Here is a 22,203-nt window from a genome sequence, read left to right as displayed (position 1 = left end):
AGACATTACTTTGCCAACAAAGGTCCGTCTAGTCAAGGCTATGGTTTTTCCAGTGGTCATGTACGGATGTGAGAGTTGGACTGTGAAGAAAGCTGAGCACCGAGGAATTGATGCTTTCGAACTGTGGTGTTGGAGAAGACTCTTAAGAGTCCCTTGGACTGCAAGGAGATCCAACCAGTCCATCCTAAAGGAGATCAGTCCTAGGTGTTCTTCGGAAGGACTGATGCTAAAGCTGAAACTCCAATACTTTGGCCACCTCATGCGAAGAGATGACTCATTGGGAAAGACTCTGATGCTGGGAGGGACTGGGGGCAGGAGAAGGGAACAACAGAGGATGGGATGGCTGGATGGCATCACCGACTCGATGGACATGAATTTGAGTGAACTCCGGGAATTGGTGATGGACAGGGAGGCCTGGCATGCTGCGATTCATGGGGTCGCAGAGTCGGACACAACTGAGCGACTGAACTGAAGAAGCAGATAAAAAGATGCTTAAACTCGTTGGTCATTAGGCGAATGCAAATCAAATGACACACCAGTTCACATCTACTAGCATAGCTACTATCAAAAAACTGAAACTAACAAGTGCTAGTCAGTGGGTAAACTGAGTCCCTACTGTACTGTTAATGAGAATGCAAATGGTGCAGCTCCTGTAAAACACAGTTTAGTGGTTCCTCACAAAGTTAAACATACACTTATGTGACCTGTCATTTCACTCCCAGATACACACCCAAAATAAATGAAAACAGGAATTCAAGCAGACACTTGTATATCACTGTTCAAAGTAGCATGATTCACAAAGCCAAAGGGACGAACAACCTAAATGTCCATCAGTAGATGAATAAATGAAGCAAATATCATATATATATGTACTGGAATATTTAATATTATATTTCTTCCCTTAAAAGAGAAAGAAAATTCTGATCCATGCTATAACATGGGTATATCTTAAAGACTCATATTATGCTAAGTGAAATACACCAAGCACAGAAAGATAAATATCACTTAAGTGAAGTACACAGAATAGGCAAATTTATAAATATAAAAAGTAGAATACAGGTAACTAGGAGTTGAGAGGGTGGGAAGCATGGGGAATTGAGTATTGCTTAATAGATACGGAGTGTCTGCTTGAAATGATGGAAAATTTCTGGAAATAGAAATGGAAATGATTTCACCACACTGTAAATCTACTTAATGCCAATGAATTATACACTTGAAAGTGGATAAAATGGCAAATTTTATGTAATGTGTATTTAGCCAATTAAAAAGAAAAGGAAAACAAAATGAGTCATTTTCAAACATTAAAAGTTAACCAAATACATATCCTCAGTCCTTTTAACTGCATTCCACAGGAGGCCTAGTATGGGAGCCTGTACGCATGTCCCATCCCACATGCTCTTCTGCATACTGAATGACGTTTTCCCATGAAGACATGGAGTCTAGGCCTCCATCTCCTTGACTGTGGGCCAGTCTAGTGACTATTTTGACCTATAGAACATGGTGGAAATAAAAGTTCTACCACTCTCCGGTATCCTCCTGAACTATCTTGGCAGCTTCTGATTCTTGCCCTCTGGCCAAGCAGCCTCACACAGAGGCTCACAAGTGGAAGTCAGGACTCCTTGCCAATAGGAGTGAGACGTCTGTCAAAAGACGGTACAACCTGTCAGCTGCCTAAACACGGCAAATTGGAAATGGAACCCCAACTGAGCCAGCCCAGTAGACAGAGCATGGAAGACAGACTAGATATGTGTGCTAAGCCCTACACAGATTGCAGATTCATAAGCAAAGTAAATGACTGTTGCCACTCAATTCGGGGATGGTGTGTCACAAAGTCATACTACAGAACACCTGGTAAGTGGGCTTAACTCAACTGTCTCTGCTCCATGTGTTTAGTGTTCCAAGTCCCACATATATGTAACAATGGCGATATTACACAGAAATTAAGGAAAGCGCCAATGGTAATCATAAAAGCCTCTAGGCAGCATGGTACAATGGAAAAAATATAACATGAATCAAAATTTCTAAGTACAATTTATCCTTAGATGATTGCTGGTCATGGAATTTGGTCAAACCAATGTATTGTTGGCTTAGTTTCTTCATCACTGAGATGGAATAATAATAATGCTTACCCACAGAGAACTGTCAGAAATGAAAACTGACACTGATATAAAATTTAGTGCTAGCCAGTTATCCACGTTAAATACAGCCCTGTGTATATGTCAATTGCAAACTCCCTAACTATCCCCAAGGGCATGGAACTCTGCTCAATGTTATGTGGCAGCCTGGATGGGAGGGGAGTTTGGGGGAGAAAAGATACATGTATATGCATAGCTGATTCCCTTCACTGTTCACATGAAACTATCACAACATTGTTTGTTAATCAGCTATACTCCAATACAAAATAAAAAGTTTAAAAAAAGAAAAAGAAAAAAAAATTAGTGCTAAGTTTGAGACAAAGGAAATACACAGTCCAGTGCTTGGCCAACCTAAGTCCATTGCAGGGATTTCAGTAAATGTTACCTCCATGAAGAGACATGCAAGGGTAAGAAGCTCTCATTAAATCTTTCAGAAGACCATCAGCATGTTCCTGCTTATCCACAAATATAATGACAGATCCTGATTCTTGATAATGACCTAGAAGTTCAAGTAGCTTCAAGAATTTCTTTTCTTCTTCAATCACAATCTGAAAACAACACATTGTATAACATCAATAGACTGAAAATCCAACTACATTACATGAGTAAAAATATTCATTTTATTTGTGGCAAATAGATGACATCTTGCTGTATCTTTAGGAAACAGTAGGAAAATGTTGACTTTAGTTGGTAAATCACTAAGACCAAAAAAATAAAAATTAACTTTCAAAGACTAAGAGGCTTACAAATGTGGACAGATGATTATCTGTTCTGACTCTTAACTTCACATCCTATTAACCAAATAACACAGGTATGTGACATTGTATCTACCATCCCACAACTTCTGGTGGAAAACTTTATGAACAGTTCCATGGAATAGAAACTTCAAATATATCTGGTAAAATGTTAAAAGCTGCAGTTGATGTATACTATTTGATTTTAGGAAGTATCTGCCTACATCACAGTCATCCCTAAAGGATGACACACTGCTTAAACATATAGGGAATTGGGGGTTTCCTAAGGATTGTACCCACCACTTGTTGCTCCACATCCGAGCAAACTACACTTCTGCCTCCAACCTGCACTTCAATGGGTTTACTCAGGATTCTCCGAGCCAAGGCTTCCATAGCTCTGGGGAAAGTAGCTGAAAACATAACTGTCTGCCTGTCAGGGCGAACATTATCCACTATGCGCATGACCTGAGAAAACATTACAAATAAATATGGTGAGAGTAGTCTTCAAAATTCACAGGATGGTGAAAACAAGTACCAAGAACTTTTGAGAACATCTATTCAGTGACTTTGAAACTTATCTTAGAATATTACTTTGATTTCACCTTAAAATTTGCTCCTCTCAGTGTTCCCTTCTGAAGAAATGGCAACTCCAGTCACTTACAGCTTTCTGCCCAAAATCTAGGAGCCATCTGTAACCACTCTCTCTCTTGCTCATTCCATGCCCAATCCATCAACACATTCAATAGTCTTGACCTTCAAACAATGCAAGTATTCCTCACTGCTCTTACTGTTTTCCTTCCTTTACGCAACCCATTTTTACTGAGCAACCATTATGTGCCAGACATTGTTCTAAGTGCTTGGAATAAGCAATAAAAACTTGTCTTTATGGAGCTTACAGTCTAATGATGGTAGATAAATATTATGTAACAAATGGTAATAAGAGCTACAGGATAAAAAAAGAATAACGAAGGTGCAAATATTGTTAAGCAGTCCAAATAATTATGTCAGTGTGTAAGAGTCCCAGAGAAAACAGGGAGTTATAGGCTTCTTATGGCCTAAACAAGAAAAAAAAAAAAAGAATAAAATTATTAATGATGGTTTCAAGGTAGACAGTGGTGAGTGGTTGGAAATTGGGGAGGGTAAAGGTCTTGCCAAAAAAAAAGATCTTCACAACCCAGATAATCATGATGGTGTGATCACTAACCTAGAGCCAGACATCCTGGAATGTGAAGTTAAGTGGGCCTTGGAAAGCATCGCTACGAACAAAGCTGGTGGAGGTGATGGAATTCCAGTTGAGCTGTTTCAAATTCTGAAAGATGATGCTGTGAAAGTGCTGCACTCAATATGCCAGCAAGTTTGGAAAACTCAGCAGTGGCCACAGGACTGGAAAAGGTCAGTTTTCATTCCAATCCCAAAGAAAGGCAATGCCAAAGAATGCACAAACTACCGCACAATTGCACTATCTCACATGCTAGTAAAGTCATGCTCAAAATTCTCCAAGCCAGGCTTCAGCAATACGTGAACCATGAACTTCCTGATGTTCAAGCTGGTTTTAGAAAAGGCAGAGGAACCAGAGATCAAATTGCCAACATCCGCTGGATCATGGAAAAGCAAGAGAGTTCCAGAAAAACATCTATTTCTGCTTTATTGACTATGCCAAAGCCTTTGACTGTGTGGATCACAATAAACTGTGGAAAATTCTGAAAGAGATGGGAATACAGACCACCTGACCTGCCTCTTGAGAAATCGGTATGCAGGTCAGGAAGCAGCAGTTAGAACTGGACATGGAACAACAGACTGGTTCCAAATAGGAAAAGGAGTACATCAAGGCTGTATATTGTCACCATGCTTATTTAGCTTATATGCAGAGTACATCATGAGAAACACTGGGCTGGAAGAAACACAAGCTGGAATCAAGATTGCCGGGAGAAATATCAATCACCTCAGATATGCAGATGACACCACCCTTATGGCAGAATGTGAAGAGGAACTAAAAAGCCTCTTGATGAAAGTGAAAGTGGAGAGTGAAAAAGTTGGCCTAAAGTTCAACATTCAGAAAACGAAGATCATGGCATCTGGTCCCATCACTTCATGGGAAATAGATGGGAAACAGTGGAAACAGTGTCAGACTTTATTTTTGGGGCTTCAAAATCACTGCAGATGGTGACTGCAGCCATGAAATTAAAAGACGCTTACTCCTTGGAAGAAAAGTTATGACCAACCTAGATAGTATATTCAAAAGCAGAGACATTACTTTGCCAACTAAGGTCCGTCTAGTCAAGGCTATGATTTTTCCTGTGGTCATGTATGGATGTTAGAGTTGGACTGTGAAGAAGGCTGAGCGCTGAAGAATTGATGCTTTAGAACTGTGGTGCTTGGAGAAGACTCTTGAGAGTCCCTTGGACTGCAAGGAGATCCAACCAGTACATTCTGAAGGAGATCAGCCCTGGGATTTCTTTGGAAGGAATGATGCTGAAGCTGAAACTCTAATACTTTGGCTACCTCATGCGAAGAGTTGACTCACTGGAAAAGACTCTGATGCTGGGAGGGATTGGGGGCAGGAGGAGAAGGGGACGACAGAGGATGAGATGGCTGGATGGCATCACTGACTTGATGGAGGTGAGTCTGAGTGAACTCTGGGAGTTGGTGATGGACAGGGAGGCCTGGCGTGCTGCGATTCATGGGGTCGCAAAAAGTCGGACACGAATGAGCGACTGAACTGAACTGAACTAAAAGGTCTTGCCAGGAATACGCAGGACCACGTTTTCATTCTAATCATAGATGATGTGATATCTATGAAAGGGGCTGCTATACCCAAGGCATGTGGAAATCTTGGGCTCCTGGTCCAAATTATCTCTCAACTCTCATCTGGATTATTCCAATTGTCTCCTAACAGGTTTCCCTGCCTTTGCTCCTGTCCAATCTGAAGTCTATTCTCCACCCAACAGCCAAAATTATGGCTATAAAACATATGCCAGTATTTTCAGTTAAAGACTGTGGTTGCCCACAGACATTTACTTTCTTCACTTGAAAAACCCATTAAAATGTAACAAGGTTTTTAAAAAATTGCTCAAACCAACAAAGAAAATAAGACAGGGGACTTCCCTGGTAATCCAGTGGCTAAGACTCTGTGCTCCCAGTGCTGAGGGCCTGAGTGTGAACCCTGGTCAGGGAACTAGACCCCACACGCCACAACTAAGAGATTCTATGTGCTGTAACTAAGACCCACTGCAGCCAAATAAATCAATAAATAATATTTTAGAAAAAAGAAGAAGAAATAAGATAGGATGTGACAGCAACAACATTTTATTTAAGTGGTACCTGACTTAGTAGACTCAAGAAAACTATATCCTAAACTGGGAAGGAATCAGACTTTCAAGAAGCGGCATCTCTTATCCCTAGCCTGTTCATCTTTTTCAGGAGGATTACTCTTTAGTATTTGATCTTTACATAAATTTCACAGTCAATCCATCTTTAATGTTTTCCAGTAAGTTTCACAATTTTCTTCAGATATGTCTTATAATGTCAAATTTATTTTTTCAAGCTTTGGAAACATATTTTGAAAGTCCTAGGAAAGTGAAAGTCACTCAGTTGTGTCCGACTCTTTGCAACCCCACGGGCTATACAGTCTATGAATTCTCTAGGCCAGAATACTGAAGTGGGTAGCCTTTCCCTTCTCCAGGGGATCTTCCCAACCCAGGGATCACGCCCAGGTCTCCTACATTGCAGGTGGGTTCTTTACCAACTGAGCTATTAGAGAAGCCTACACACTGTAACTAGAGTTGCCTCCACTCACCCCAACTAGAGAAGCCAAAAATAAAATTTAAAAATATTTTTTAAAAATTATTTTGTTATCCATAGCACACTGACAACTCATTCTGCTCTTCTTAAGAAAAAACTCTACCACCTTTTACAATGAGCTTTAAGTTTTTATCACTGAAATTTTATATTTAAGGAAACTGCATGTGTTAAGAACATAAAATCTAAGCTAGACAAATGCTTTGGGCCTCAGTTTTTACATTTGGAGGATATAACCAATCTGTGCTATCCAGATCATGAGGTAGTGAAAAGCCTAAGTTAAAGCCATTTGGAAGTACAGTGAAAATCATAATATATGAAAGCTTAAGCTTCTATTATGACTAATTTTACCAATGATGCCTAGGAAAGACTGCAGAAATACATCCTGAAAAGTTTAAGAATCCAAAACATAAATATTTATTTCAATTCCCCACATCCTCAATTCCCTGTATTACCACACAAAAGAAATGTGAGAATTTCAGAAATCATACAAATATTTCAGGCTCATGGCAATTACAAGGTTTATTTTATAGACAGAAACACAAAGAAATTTAATGAATACCTGTGGTTCAAAACCCATGTCAAACATTCTGTCTGCTTCATCTAAAACAACATACGTCACTCTTCGAAGATTTGTAACCCGACCTAACATGAGGAAAAAAAATAAAGACAAAAAGAAAACTAAAAATCAGTCACAATTCATTTTATGACTACCAAAAACTTTAAAAAACTGTAAAGGGAACTAAAATGCCTGACCTAACCAGAGGGGCAAGTTAAGTATCTTTAAACAGTGGAAAGAAATTTTCGTTTACAATGTCTTAATCTAATGGTATATACTTTCTGACAATGGGTATATGAGGCCCTTTTATTTTGTCAAACTCGTCTCTTGCATACCATCATAGGGCCTGAAGAACCTGTAAAATTCAGAAAACAGCCCTCTCCAAAACACATCATAAAACTAAGACTGAGATGGAGCATCGAGCCACATCAGCCATTATCTGACAGCATCACCTAGGAAAAAACATATTAGAGATTACAGCGTATGTGTGGAAAGCAAGTTCCAGTGCTAACTACTTCAGACGCAGAAAATCTCTCTTTACTTTATGTAGTACATAACCTACTTACATGTAGTTAGGAGCTTCTAATGAGCATGTCAAAACATAGTAAGAAGCTATTCAATACCATTAGGTAATTAACATATTACACAAAAATTTAAGAAATCAAATATATTATATTACAAAGATACACTTTACAAATTCAATTTCACTAAGCGCTCCCACTGGTTTAAATAAATCCAACTGGCTTCTTAGCCAGAGAAAACTAAACACATACACAGGAAACCCTTTATAAAGGATTAACACAAGCATTTCTATCAATTGTTGATTCAATCACCTGGCAAAAATATGTATGAAACAGTTATTAAATATAAACCAAAAGGACAGATAAAGGGAAAAGGTAAAATTAATCAAGATGAATTTCAGGATACTTAATGCAGCATTGAGAAAAAACAAGGAATTATTTTATCAGCATTCAGCCCAAAACATTTCATATGCTGTACAAGCACAATGACTTATCAATATCAGTATCACTTTACCAACTTCATGTAGAATTAGAATTAAATGAACACAGAAATCCAAGCAAAATGCTATTAGAAACATGCACTACTCAAAGTTTTAAATACTCTACTATATATATATATATATATATATACTGAATATACAATGGAAACCTTTGAAAGCATTTTCTTCAAAAACACAGAAATGTGCCAAAATAAATGCTTTCTAATATTTAAGTACTCCATACTAACATGTGCAGCCCCAATTAGTTTCGCACGATTGGGAACAGCTTTAAATTACCTACCTTTGATGGTTTAAGTCTCGGAAGCCCAGTTCTATAAATCTTGAAGGGCCTTTCTCCACAGAAGTTAAATAATGTCAACAGTTTAGTAACAGTTTTGATAGGGAATAATTTAACAAAGCACAATATTTGAGCTAAAAACATGCAATATTTACAAAAGATAAATGTCCTTGAAGCTGCAATATCTTAATTTATCTAGTATTGTAAGAAAATACTAGCTCCTAAGGAGAAAAAATTTAAATTGTACAATTAAAAAAACATAATCCCCTACCCTTTCAAAAGCAAAGGTAGGCCAAAATCAGATTAAGAATCCATGTTAAGCGCTTTAAAAAAAACAATACATCAGATTGAGTGGTTGTCAAAAAAAATTTTTAATTACACTGCGAAAATATTATTATGAACATTGCAACAATAAGCTTGTTACAATATAAATTTTAAGATATTACAGCTTTAAGAAGAAATGTAGAAAGAAACCCTTTGGTGGTTTCTTGTATCTGCTTTAACAGAAATGTACATAATTCAAAAAGGAGAAAAGACAACCAAAAAATAAATAAACAAATAAAAACAAAACAAAAACCTATCCCCAACTTACCACTATTAGCTGCTAACATGTCAATCATTCGACCAGGTGTACAAACAATAATTTCAGCACCTCTTTTCAGCTCAGCAATCTAATAAAAAAAGATGAAATTTTATACTCTATTTATCACTAATGCGTCTTCACAGACTTGAAAATACTGCCTGAGGTCCTTGCAGAGCTCCATAAGACAAGACAGCCAGGTCTGATCAGAAGATATCAAAGCCTCTTACTTAATTCTTTGGAATGTGGGAGAACTACTAGAGGAATAGGTAGCAGCAACAAGACCACACAGTGCTATAACTCTGAAATCAATGAAAATCAGAGAATTTTACCAATTTTAATTTGACACGATTCCTCAAAACCAAGAAAGGAACATGAGAGCAATAAGTAAAGAAACGTAATAGGTCAATGGTTTTCAATTTCAGAGGTGTTTCCATTAATGAATTACGAAATCAGTTTAAGTCACAAACTGTTTTTGAAACAAAGTAAAATGGAAAACACCAAACTATGTAAGGTATCATAAAACTTTAACTTCTATATAAATATGCAGCTATGTACCAGCTTACTTAGTAACTGTATTTCTTAACTATAGTTTATGGCAAAAAAAAATTGACAAAGATAAACTCAGAAAACTAAGTGCAACGTTTAAAAATAGCACTGGGATAACAAAAGCAAATATTCCCAAAATGTATCTAAAAATCTGAGAAAATGAAGTCCTTAAGAAGGGATTTCGGGTTAAATATGCTCAGAAAATGTCATTTATCCCTTTTGCCAGCATCACAATATGCACTAGCTTTTTAACAACTATGCAGTCTTGCAGGAAAGATTTAATTTTGCAGTTTAACATTTCCAAAACTTAATCTGACCAGCTTTTTTTCCTTCTTCTAGTTAAAGCAAAATATCTGATGGCTATCATTCTTTAGAAGACACACAGAAAAACGCCAAACTAAAGACTGGAGTGAATGAAGGTATGTTTAAATAATTCTCCCTAAAATCATTTAGGAATGCAAATGAAACTCTGATATTAGTATATCACACTCAACACCACCTTTTAAAGATGTCACTTAGATTAAAGAATAAATGCTGGTCCAGGAATCATAACACCCCGGTTCTAGGACAAAGTCTTTTTAAGTTAAAGACTTCAGTCAACTTAACCTTTCTGAACATCTGTAAAATGAAAAAACTATCTGCTTCCTTGAGGGGGGAAAGGCGAAGAAGCATGGTAAAGCTAAGATATGAAAACGACTCAAAAATTCTAAAATATAACTTTAACATAATTCATTCTTATTATCACACTTCTTTTTAAGATTTTAGAAGCAATCATTATAGAAAACACTAAAACAAATAATCACTTCTACATTATTAAATCATTCAATTCCAAAAAAACGAAAAAACTGAACGTTTCTTTTATATCTACCTGCTCACTGATTCCTGTTCCTCCATAAACACAGACCACTCTAAGGCCCAAGGTCTTCGAAAACTTCTTACATTCTTTAGTAATTTGTAAAGCCAGTTCTCGAGTTGGAGTCATGATGACAGCTGAAAAGATAAATATGTCAAAAGCCTAACCACCAAAATTCTTGAGGCTAATCTTTGAAGTGTTAAATTTAACCTCTGCAATCAAGTTCAGAGCTTAGTCTAATTTTTAATTTGTTTTATGTACCTCTGAAAATCTTATTTCAAAAGTCTTATAATAGCAGAGACTGTGGTGAAGGATAATTTTAAGTAGATTTTAAGAACATGCTATAGGAAGATAAATGAGAGTTAAATGCCTTACTCAACCATCAGGAAAATACTTGGTCGAAAAGAACGCAAATCAGTCTCAACTGCAAATCACAGAGCAAAGATAATCAAGTGACTCACTGTGCTGCAGAGCCATGCCGTGGCTTCCGGAAACAACCTGGGTCTGAGGGGCACAGACAGAGGAGAAACATACTGTGCCCTCTGCTGCCAAGAGAGGAGCTGAACAACTTTCCAAAACCCTACTCAAATTTGGAGAAGAGATCTCTGCCAAATGAATCAAGAAAACTGAATCTGAAGACCTAATCCTGAATGAAACGCTGGCACTATAGCCTTTTAAGGCCAAAAAACAAAAACAAAAACAAAAATACACTTCCCTACAATCTTCTATGTTGAGTTTATAGATCCACAAATATGGGCTAAGAACAAACCTCAACATAAATAAACAGATAGATGCACGAGGATTCTACCTGCCGAGTCAGAGTTTAAAAATTGAGCTGTGCCAGGAGAGGCTGTTTTTGTACTTCTGAGATGTCACTCCAGAGCTCTGAAGAGTCTCACTCCACCTGCTGGTAAGGGGAAATCAGCCCCAAAGTGCCAAATTTATAGAGGAACTGTACATAAAGACATCTTTATTGTTACACTTATTACAAAGCATCAGGTCTTTCTGATTAACTGACAAAAGTTGTTATCTGAAAACATAGTTTAATGAAAGGAACTGTACCTATTGGCCCCTCTCCTTCTTCTAAAGACCTCTGATCCATGATGTGCCTAAACATGGGCAACAGAAAGGCAATGGTCTTTCCACTTCCTGTCTTGGCAATACCAATCAAATCTCGTCCAGACATTATCGCAGGAATCGCCTGGGTCTGGATTGGCGTGGGCTTTTCATAACCATGCCTTAAAAAGCAAACCATAGGAAGACAACAATAAGGACTGTGGTGATCTTTGGGCTTTCAAACTGTAAGTTTTCCAAAATGTATATCCATATAATGAAATTTTTATTTGGCAAAAAGTAATGAAGTCCTCAGACATTCTACATCATGGATGATGTAGAAATATTTGAAAATACTATGTTAATTGGAAGAAGCCAGTCACAAAGGACTATATGTAAGTATGATCTAATTTATATGAATTGTCCAGAATACACAAATCTATAAAAAGTAGTAGGTAAGAGAATGCCTTGTGTGGAGAAGAGAGAAAAATGAATACTAATAGATCCAGGCCTCTTTTGGGTTTGATGAAAACGCTCTAAAATTAGATTATGGTAATGACTACACAACTTCATAAATATACTGAAAATCGTAAACTAAAGGGTAAACTTTATGGAATGTAAATCATATCTAGAGAAAGCTGTTTAACAAAAAATCAGTATTTTCCATTAGAATAAAAATGTAAGCTAAGGAATTATTTGTGTAACAGGTTATTTTCAGTAGAAAGATATTGAAAAATGTGGACAACCGCTCAACACTTACTTTTTTAGAGAATTTAAGATCTTCATAGAAATTCCACACTGAACCCAAGATTTAATTGGTTTGGGGCAACCTTTACCCTTGACAGTAATGCCCTCCATTTCCAACCGAAATACATTCACCTCTACAAAACAAAATCCAGATTAAAAACTCTTAAATATTGTTCTGTTAGTGCCCTCTACTTTTCAATGAGGCATGGTTGTATTAAGAATCAATTCTTTTTTAGTGTTCCCAAAGATAATTCCATATAGAAGCTCCATGACAATGCACTGAACAGCTCTGACAAAGTGATTACTGTTGCAACCAATTGGGGTGCAAAGAAACACCCCAATTTCTACAACTTGGCTTTTATTTTGACTTAAATTCTAACAGCAATAAAAGAACAGTGATTCACAAGTAATACAACCACTTGTTCTTTAAGCAAGGGTTGCCCAGATCACGCTTTTTCCGTCAATATCACACAGATTCATATTGGTTTCTAATTCTCAAATAAGAGAAAAACAACAATACTCTACTTGCTAACTTCACATGAAGAGTATTTTCAACCCTAAATAGCTCAACTATGTAAGCCAAACTCATTTTTGCTCATTTTTTAAAAATGTTTCCCAAAACACACTAATTTCTAACTATTCCTAATCTTTGTGGATGTAGCAGTCTCACTCTCTAGAATGATTTCTCATGTTCTAGTTCACTCTCATTTCTCCAAGTAAGTCAGGCACATTTCTCCTACTTACCCATCAACTTACAGGCCTATCAACATGCCTCCCAGGCAAGGTGAAGTATATTTCCCCCATCCCCAAAATAACTGATAAATGAATAAACAAATTTTACCCTCTTGAGACATTTTTGCCAATTCTGGAACTTCAACATAGAAGTTTTTTCTGAATGGTTCATATTCAATTTTTCCATGATCCACTGGTTCTAGAAGCTTTCTCTGCTTTGTCTGGTAACCTGTAAGAGCTGTCTGAAGATCAACTTCTTCCTCCTCTGAAGAATACTGTAACAAAAAGAGAAAAACTAAGAGCTGAATCTATTACTGTCTTCCTATGGGAAGAAATATTCCTAACTTAAAAAATGTTCCACTCCTAGAAAATACTCTTTTCCTCTTCTTTTATTTTCTGAACTTTCCAACTTAGCTTATTTTTTCTTTGCCATCATAGAAAGCTTTAGTAACAATATAAAGCTAAAACAAAAAACTAATTCTAACATAGCTTTAATGAAGTTCTGCTATAGTTTTCTCTATATAAATCATTACAATAAAGTTTTCTCTATATAAATCATTACAGTGAGTGTTAATAGTAAAAAATTTCATTCTGTCACTTCATTTCTTCTCTCCCTATTCTACATCTGGGATGTACTGATGAGGGACAGGGATGAATCAAAATTTGGCCTACACATGTGCAGCAATACAGATGAACCCAGACAACATCATACCATGTGGAGTCAGTCAGAGAAAGATAAATACTATATGATATCACTTGAATGTGCAATCAAAAAAATACTACAAATGAATTTATTTTCAAAACAGAAACGGACTCACAGACATAGAAAACAAACTTCTGGCCACCAAAGGGGAATAGGAAGGAGGGATAAATTAGGAATGCGGGATTAATAGATACAAACTACTATACATAAAATAAGCAACAAGGATTTACTGTACAATGCTGGAGACCTGGGTTCAATCCCTGGGTCAGAAAGATCCCGTGGAGAAGGCAATGGCTATCCACTCTAGTATTCTTGCCTGAGAAATCCATGGACAGAGGAGCCTGGTGGGCTACAGTCCATGGGATAGCAAAGAGTCGGACATACTGAATGACTAATATTTTCACTTTTCACACTTTCAAAGGGAATTACATGCAATATCTTGTAATAACTTATAATGAAAAAGAATCTAAAAATATGTATGTGTGTGTATACCTGAATCACGTTGCTGTACACTTGAAACTAATACTATATTGCAAATCAACTATACTTCAATTTAAAAAAAAGTAGGTATACAAGAAGTTAAAGAGGTTAAAATGTTCTACCAGTTTGGATATCTGGCTACAATACTGTTGAGAAAAGCAAGAATTTCTCCCAAGAGTACACTGCGTAACTGAAAAGCACACCTCCATCAATGCTTCCTTATAAATACTCATAGGATGGTACCACGTGCTGTGTGCTCAGTCGTGTCCGACTCTCTGTGATCCCACAGACCATGGCCCACTAGGCTCCCTTGTTCATGGAATCCTCCAGGCAAGAATACTGGAGCGGGCTGCTGTTTCATTCTATGGTATCGTGAACAAAGTTAAAATTAAAGTTACCTCCATGGCATCCTGGTCATTCTCCATTAGCTCACCTTTCTTCTTATCAGAATCTACGACTGCTTTTTTGGTTGTGACAACTGTGACAACTTTTGTGACCGTTGGCCCAGACTTCTAAAAAAAGAATGTGAAATATTTTGCTAAAGTTGAAACACAAAGTATAAACCAAATGAAACAATGATAACTGTAACAATTTATAATCTGAATTAACTTAGTAGTCAGTGACTACTAATGCAAAAACAAACAGTAGCCCACTTTCTCCTTACTTAAATTTAAAAATGTAATACAACAGCATTATATTTCCTAACACATTAACACACAGGTAATTAGGTATGTAGTATGTAATTTTATATAATATTATGTAATCTATTTTTAAAATACTATTAAATAGTACTTTTCACTCATTCCACAAACCAAATACTATCCCAGGATCTGAAGATGAATCAATAAACAAAACAGGTAAAGATCACTGCTCTTGGGAAGATTTTAGAAGAAAGAAGGAACAAGCAAACACAACATTGAATTACACCATTTGTCAATAAATTCTATTAAGAAAAAGAAAACCTAGACTAAAGAGGATCAGGAGTATAAAATATGGGAGTGTTGGAAAAGGACCTACTGAGAAAGGAACAAGCAAGCAAAAACACTAAACAAAGATGATAATAGTAATGATGACTCTAAAAGGACATTTGCAGTTACAATTTGCTAGTATCTCTGCTCTTTAGAAAAAGCACAGACACTTCTGAGATGCAGAAGGAAACAAAATCATTAACTTTATAAAGCCATGCAAGCCAATAGTAGGTCAATGCAACAATGAATTCAAGTTATTCAACTAGGAATATAAATCTTTAAAAATAAAATAGGAAAAAAATCCCATACCTTTTCATTTCCCCCACCACCTTTCACACTTCTCATATTAAACTTTTTTACTTCCTCTTTCACTTCTTCCATGTAAGCATCTAATGGATCTAACTCCTCACCCTCCATTTCATTTCCTTCCTTTTCAGCCTCTGCAGGATCATCTTCATCATCTAAAATATCAGAACATACTTTGAATATGTGTTTCAAAAGGGATTATTTCACAATCCGACCATGCCCCTATTAAGAAGCCTTTTCTCTTAACTACCCAAATACCTTCCTTATCAATTAACCCAGGCACAATACAGTTCAAATACTCATACTGGCAAGGTTTTAAATCAAACAAGCATTAGTTTTGAATAATACTAATAATAAAAGAAATAAATGATAAACTATTAAACTGAAAAGAGGAAGAAACACTAATACGTCTGAAAAATGGATCTCTGGTATTATTTTACAACCACACTAACAGAAGCAAAACTAAAAACTTTGCTAAAAGGATATGCTTATTTCGCTTCTTTCAATCACTTTTCTTTAATCACAGGAAGAAAAAATTAATAGTATATTGCAGCCCACCAGGCTCCTCCATCCACGGGATTTTCCAGGCAAGAGTACTGGAGTGGGTTGCCGTTGCCTTCTCCGAAAGACAGTCTCATGTTTTTTACATAACTATCACCAGGGAAGCCTGGTGTGTTGCAGTCCATGGGCTCACAGAGTCAGACACAACTTAGTGACTGAACAACAACATCACCACCATTTAAAGACATAATCCATTAATCTATTTAGAACAAAACACCCTGGTGAACTTCCACAGAAAATGAAAAATTCACAGGGATTTTCACAAAAAAAATGGAGCAAAATTCCCTTTTCCTATAAAACCTCATTATTCCACTTAACTAACATCTTACGCATCAAAATCAGTTGTGAAGTTGCATTTAGTTGCACTGAGCAGCTTCAGCTGCATTCAACAAATTCTGATAAATTCTCTTTCATTTTTATTCTGCTACAAATATTTTCTAATTTTCCTTATTATGATTTCTTAGATACAACCATCATTTAAAAGTGGACATTTTCTGTCCAAACACATGGAGTTTTTAAAGTATCCTTGATATTAATTTCTCATTTTGATACTAATTTCTCATTTACTTGCTTTCTTCGTTGCAATCACTCTGTTTCTTCAGTCTCTTAACTTTACTGAGACTTTCAATGATTATGTCAAAATTCTCTCTTGGTAAATGTCACACTGCACTTGAAATATGTGTGTTATTTTCAAATATCTTTTAATATTGATTTCTAATACAATTTCACCATGATAAGAGAACAGACTGTATGATTTTAATACCCATAGACTATTTTTGCACTTTGCTTTATGTCCCTGGATATGTTCCAGTGTCCCCTGGTTCACAGTCTATGGAAACTTGAATAGAATTTGTATCCTGCCTTGGTGTGAAAACTGTATAAATCTTAATTATGTTGAATTGGTTCATAGTGCTTTTGAGGTCTACTATATCCTTCTACTTTCCTGTCTATTCATTCCATTAACTTTTGAGAGTTTGATATTGAAACTCCAACTAAAAACCTTAATTTATCTACTTAAAAAATAATTGTAATATATAGTGGAAATATATGTAACTTTTTTCTGTATTTTCCAAATCTCCTGTAAATGTACTATCATAGTTTCATAATTTAAAAAAGAAAAAAATAATCAAGATGTGCAGGGGAAATGTTGCTCTTCTAAGTTAGGAAAAAAATCAGAGGGACTTGGAAACATGCCCTTAACTTACCCTCACTACTAACATCTGAAGTAAAAAAATTAAAGAGCTATTTACTGACTGCCCATAAGCATCCAACTCTCCACTCTAAAGTAAAATCAGTGATCCTTACTGCACGCTACTCTACAATTAAAACTTTAAATATGAAAAGGGGCATTGAAAAACCTCAAAATAAATCTAGTGACTCTATTTCTAGCTATAAACCCAAAAGAACTGAAAGTTGGGATTCAATCAGATATGCACAAACCAACACTCACAGAAGCATTATTCGAAATAGTCAAAAGATGGAAACAACTTATATATGCAACAACAGCTGAATAGGTAAACAAAATGTGGTATATACATACAACGTAATACTATCAGACTTAAAAGGGAAGGAAATTATGATATAGACTACAACATGGATGAACCTTGAAAACACTTTGCTAAATAAAATAAACCTAGTCACAAGACAAATACTACACGATTCCATTTATTAAGGTACCTAGAATAAGCAAATTCACAGAATCAGAAAGTAGATTAGATGTTATTAGAAATGAAGAGGTACGGGAAGGCAGGATAGAGAATTACTGTTGAATAAGGCAGAGGTTTTGTTTGGAATGATGAATACTGTTGAATAAGGCAGTTTTGTTTGGAATTTTGTTTGGAAAGTTCTAGAAATGGGCAGTTGTGATGGCTGCACAACACTGTGAATTTGCTTAACATCACTGAAATGTACACTTAAAAATGGTTAAAATAGTAAATATTATGTGTATTTTTTCATGATAAAAAATAGTCTATCACTTATAACCCTAGAATATTATACATGAATTGCTGTTTAGGCTACTAGCAAACAAATGAACATACCATCATCATCTTCTAAGCTCCACTTTTTCCCTTGTTTCATCTCTTCGATTTCCTTTTTCAGTTCCCCTATGTTTTCCATGGCCTTTTTACGTTGCTCTTCTCGCCATTTTTCTACTCTTTCTTTTCGCTTTCTCATTTCTTCTTCTAGCTTATTCTGGTCAAAGTTCTTGGGGTGAAAATGAAAAATAGAAGAAAATAAGGATCAACAGTTTTACTCCTACTGACACTCCAAATAACTTTTTCAAAGTATAAAAAAAGAAAAGGAAAAACAGGTATCTACACAAAACTCCTAAATTCTGACCAGATTTAGATTACACATCTTTTTAATATATTAAGGAATAAACTAACAAAATGAAATCACAATCAAAAGTATCTTCAACTAATAAACCAGAAAAGTGAAGTCGCTCAGTCGTGTCCAACTCTGCAACCCCATGGACTGTAGCCTACCAGGCTCCCCCATCCACGGGATTTTCCAGGCAAGAATACTAGAGGGGGTTGCCATTTCCTCCTCCAGGTGATCATCCCAACCCAGGGATCAAACCCAGGTCTCCCGCATTGTAGGCAAACGCTTTACCACCCAAGCCACCAGGGAAGCCAAACACAAACTTCAAATACTATAACTTACTCTCCTTTTAGTTACTACCAATATGCACACATGAACTCAACCTCTCCCTCAAAGTGGAAACTAAAAGAACTGGCAAGCAAAGTTCCCTAATTATTACTCTCAACTGTAAATCCTTTAAACTTCTCCAAGACTGCCTCCATGAGAAGGATTTTTTATCACAATTTTCTATTTCAAACAAGTGAGTAAATGAAAGTTATTTATCAAAATCTTTAAGAAGTTCTGATCTTTTAGCCTTTAGGTCTAAGTTTTCTAGGAACAGCCATTCTAAAGCTTGTATCATGATTATCAACTATACTCTTCAAAGGAAAGACAAATCATTTTCACAGGCATAATCAAGGACTTAAAGATTAAGCATCATAAATATCAAAATTTTATACATGCTGCTGCTGCTGCTAAGTCGCTTCAGTTGTGTCCAACTCTCTGTAACCCCCATAGATGGCAGCCCTGGGATTTTCCAGGCAAGAACACTGGAGTGGGTTGCCATTTCCTTCTCCAATGCATGAAAGTGAAAAGTGAAAGTGAAGTCGCTCAGTCGTGTCCGACTCCTAGTGACCCCATGGACTGTAGCCTACCAGGCTCCTCCATCCATGCTACAATTATATAAATAGGTATAGAAACACACATGTAAAAAAACAGTCAAAGAAAATACTAATAAACTGCAATATTGATGGCGTTTGGGTATCTAGAATTACAGAGAATTACTTCTGACTTTCCAAGTATTTTATAATATGGTTATATTTATATTTTAAAAATAAATTTATTTCTTAAACAAACAAAACCTGTGTCCCTGAATTTACATCCTTCATAATTCCATACTCTCTGAAGATGAGCCCCAGAAAGCTTATGTTTTTTTCTCAAGGTCACCCAGTCATTCCACAGTAGAAACTAAATCAGAAACCAGACCTCCAGACTTCTTGTGTTAATTTCTTAGATAACCTGCTCAGCAAACAGTTCCCTTAAAAAAAGAACCACTAAAAACAAAAATTAGATCTCAAAAAAAAAGGAAATGAAGCTATAATATATTGTAAAATGGGCAAAAGCTATGAATAGGCAATTCAAAGAAAAGTGCAGATAGTAGATAAACTTAAAATGCCTTATTTAATTATTGGTTTACATTATGTTCATAGCACTTAAAAATATTTACTCATGTTAAAGACATACAACTCAAAATAACAAGAAATCAATTACCTCCTATAACATCTGCAAAAATTAAATTTCAAAATACCCATGTTGGCAGGAATGTGAGGAAACAGACATTTTCACGTCTAAAATCTTAATTTTTACAATATTTGTGGAGGGCAATTTGATACTATCGATCAAAATGTTAAATCTTTAGAGCCAGCCCTCTGGACCTGAACCCTCATCCTCCAAATTCAACTAACTGGATCAAAAATACGCAGGAAAAGAGAATTCCAGAAAGTTCTCAAAATCAAAACCTGAATTTGCCCTAGGCTGGCAACCGCTCACACAGGATTTACATTGTATTTACAATGATTCACACAGCATCTACATCATATTAGGTATCATAAGTGATCTAGAGATGACAACCTATGCAGGGAGGATACCCACGGTTATACTAAGTCATTTTATATGAAGGAATTGAACATCTGAAGGTTTTGCTATCCAAAGGGGTCCTGTAACCAATCCCCCTCCGATACTGAGGGAAAGCTATATACCCACTGACAAAGGAATTTATTTTACTGGTATTAATTTACCCTATACTATATTCACAGAACACATGTGTACTAGGATTAATCTACCATTGTTTATAATTGTGGACTACAGACAGCCTAAATACCCATTTACCTTTTCTTCAACAAAACACTATGCAGGCATTAAAAACAACAAACACTACCTATGTAAACAGGTACATAAAGATATCCAAAATTTAACAAAAGGAAAAAAAAAGGTATTCTACTTAAGTTCGAATCTTTGTATACTGCGATTTATTATTAGGACCTTATATACTGATATATATTGATAAAGTAATTCATAATTTTAAAGCAACAAAAAAGCAAGGTACAGAATAGGGCATATAGTACGATCACATTTTATATATAAAAGTAGATAATGTGTATAGATATGTAACTTTCAGAAAAATGTTCTCATGGGGAAAACTATCATTTTATATTTATTTTATAAATTTGCTATCATTTACTTAAAAATAAAACATATAGCAGTAAAACCAAAAACTAGTCACTACAGAAACAAACTCAATACTATACTATTATTTATGTTAGTAAACATACACCAGCATCCTTTTCTTTTTCATCCTCTTTGTCATCTTTGTCTTTTTTCTTCTCTTTAGAACTTTCTCCACTATCCGTTTTCTCTTTGGATCTAGACCTGCCAAAAAAAAGAGAGAGAGGGGGACATCATCTATCTGTTTTTGGAAACATTCATTTTAAAACACTTAGACTTGTGTTTTACTTTTTAAATAAGAAATAAATTTCTAGGCTCAGCTGAATTTTTATATACCGTTAATAAGCAACTTGGAAATACAATGAAGAATTAATCCCAGAACACTAACTGCAAATATTACTCCATATCTGAAAACTGACCAAAGGTAAATTGGACACAGCATATAAAAATAATTACAAAAATTTAAACAAGAAATTTAAAACTTGAACAAATGGAGAATTATACCAAAACATTAAGTCTATAAGATAACTGATATATGTAATAATATTTCAAATCCCAACAAGCTTGCATTTTGACCTTATGGCATCTAAAAATGAGTTAAATTCCTTAATTGGACTATAATCAAATTAGTTGACCTTTCCCCTCCTTTATGATTGGTGCTTTTAAGAGGACTTCCCTGGTGGCTCAGTGGTAAAGAATCCATCTGCGAATGAAGAGGACATGGGTTTGGGGAAGATTCCACATGCCACAGGACAACTACACCTGTGAGCTCTAACTACTGAAGCCACAGCATCTAGAGCCTGTGCTCCACAACAAGAGAAACCACTGCAATGAGAAGCCTGCACGCCACAACAAACAGTAGCCTCCGCTCACTGCAATTAGAGAAAGCCCACGTGCAGCCAAGACTCAGCATAGCCATAAATAATAAATCAATCAATCTTAAAGATGAGGCATCCAGAAATTGTTCCAATTTTGATGAAGATACTCAGAGGTAAAGAAGATATTCTCTAGCATAAACTTCTAAGAAGTTTATAGCTTTGCCATCTTACTTGGTTTTTAATCTGTTTGGAAATGTTTTTTGCGCACAGAATGAGGTGGCCCGTCCTATTTTATCAGAGGATAGCAAATGTTCCTGACACCATTTACTGGAAACACTTTTCCCCACTATTTATGATGCCACCATAGTCATTTATTAAATGATCTTATATGTGTAGATTTGATTCTAGGTTCTTTATAAGGTTTCAGTAATCTATTTGTTTACCCCTACAATAAAGCCACACTCTTGATTTCTACTTTATAGACAAGCCTTGATACCTGGTAGTGAAAGTCCTTATATCTTGT

The 22,203-nt window shown here is 35.9% G+C and overlaps 1 protein-coding gene across 4 annotated transcripts in view; it reads right to left on the bottom strand.

The window, feature by feature from the left end:
* Nucleotides 1–22,203, bottom strand: part of DDX46 (DEAD-box helicase 46) — a 64,215-nt gene that overhangs the window by 35,140 nt on the left and 6,872 nt on the right. For all 4 annotated transcript variants that reach the window (XM_060415749.1, XM_060415750.1, XM_060415751.1 and 1 more), the window contains exons 4-15: nucleotides 20,970–21,066; nucleotides 18,096–18,261; nucleotides 15,499–15,650; nucleotides 14,620–14,733; nucleotides 13,148–13,313; nucleotides 12,320–12,440; nucleotides 11,569–11,744; nucleotides 10,522–10,643; nucleotides 9,117–9,195; nucleotides 7,230–7,312; nucleotides 3,170–3,334; nucleotides 2,521–2,683 (exon numbers count right to left, since the gene is read on the bottom strand). In XM_060415749.1, the coding sequence (XP_060271732.1) occupies nucleotides 2,521–2,683; nucleotides 3,170–3,334; nucleotides 7,230–7,312; nucleotides 9,117–9,195; nucleotides 10,522–10,643; nucleotides 11,569–11,744; nucleotides 12,320–12,440; nucleotides 13,148–13,313; nucleotides 14,620–14,733; nucleotides 15,499–15,650; nucleotides 18,096–18,261; nucleotides 20,970–21,066 (1,604 nt within the window). The remainder of the gene's footprint in view (nucleotides 1–2,520; nucleotides 2,684–3,169; nucleotides 3,335–7,229; nucleotides 7,313–9,116; nucleotides 9,196–10,521; nucleotides 10,644–11,568; nucleotides 11,745–12,319; nucleotides 12,441–13,147; nucleotides 13,314–14,619; nucleotides 14,734–15,498; nucleotides 15,651–18,095; nucleotides 18,262–20,969; nucleotides 21,067–22,203) is intronic.

The sequence above is a fragment of the Ovis aries genome, chromosome 5 (genome assembly GCF_016772045.2).
Source record: "Ovis aries strain OAR_USU_Benz2616 breed Rambouillet chromosome 5, ARS-UI_Ramb_v3.0, whole genome shotgun sequence".
Lineage (NCBI taxonomy): Eukaryota > Metazoa > Chordata > Mammalia > Artiodactyla > Bovidae > Ovis > Ovis aries.
This window is presented reverse-complemented; position numbering and strand designations above follow the sequence as displayed.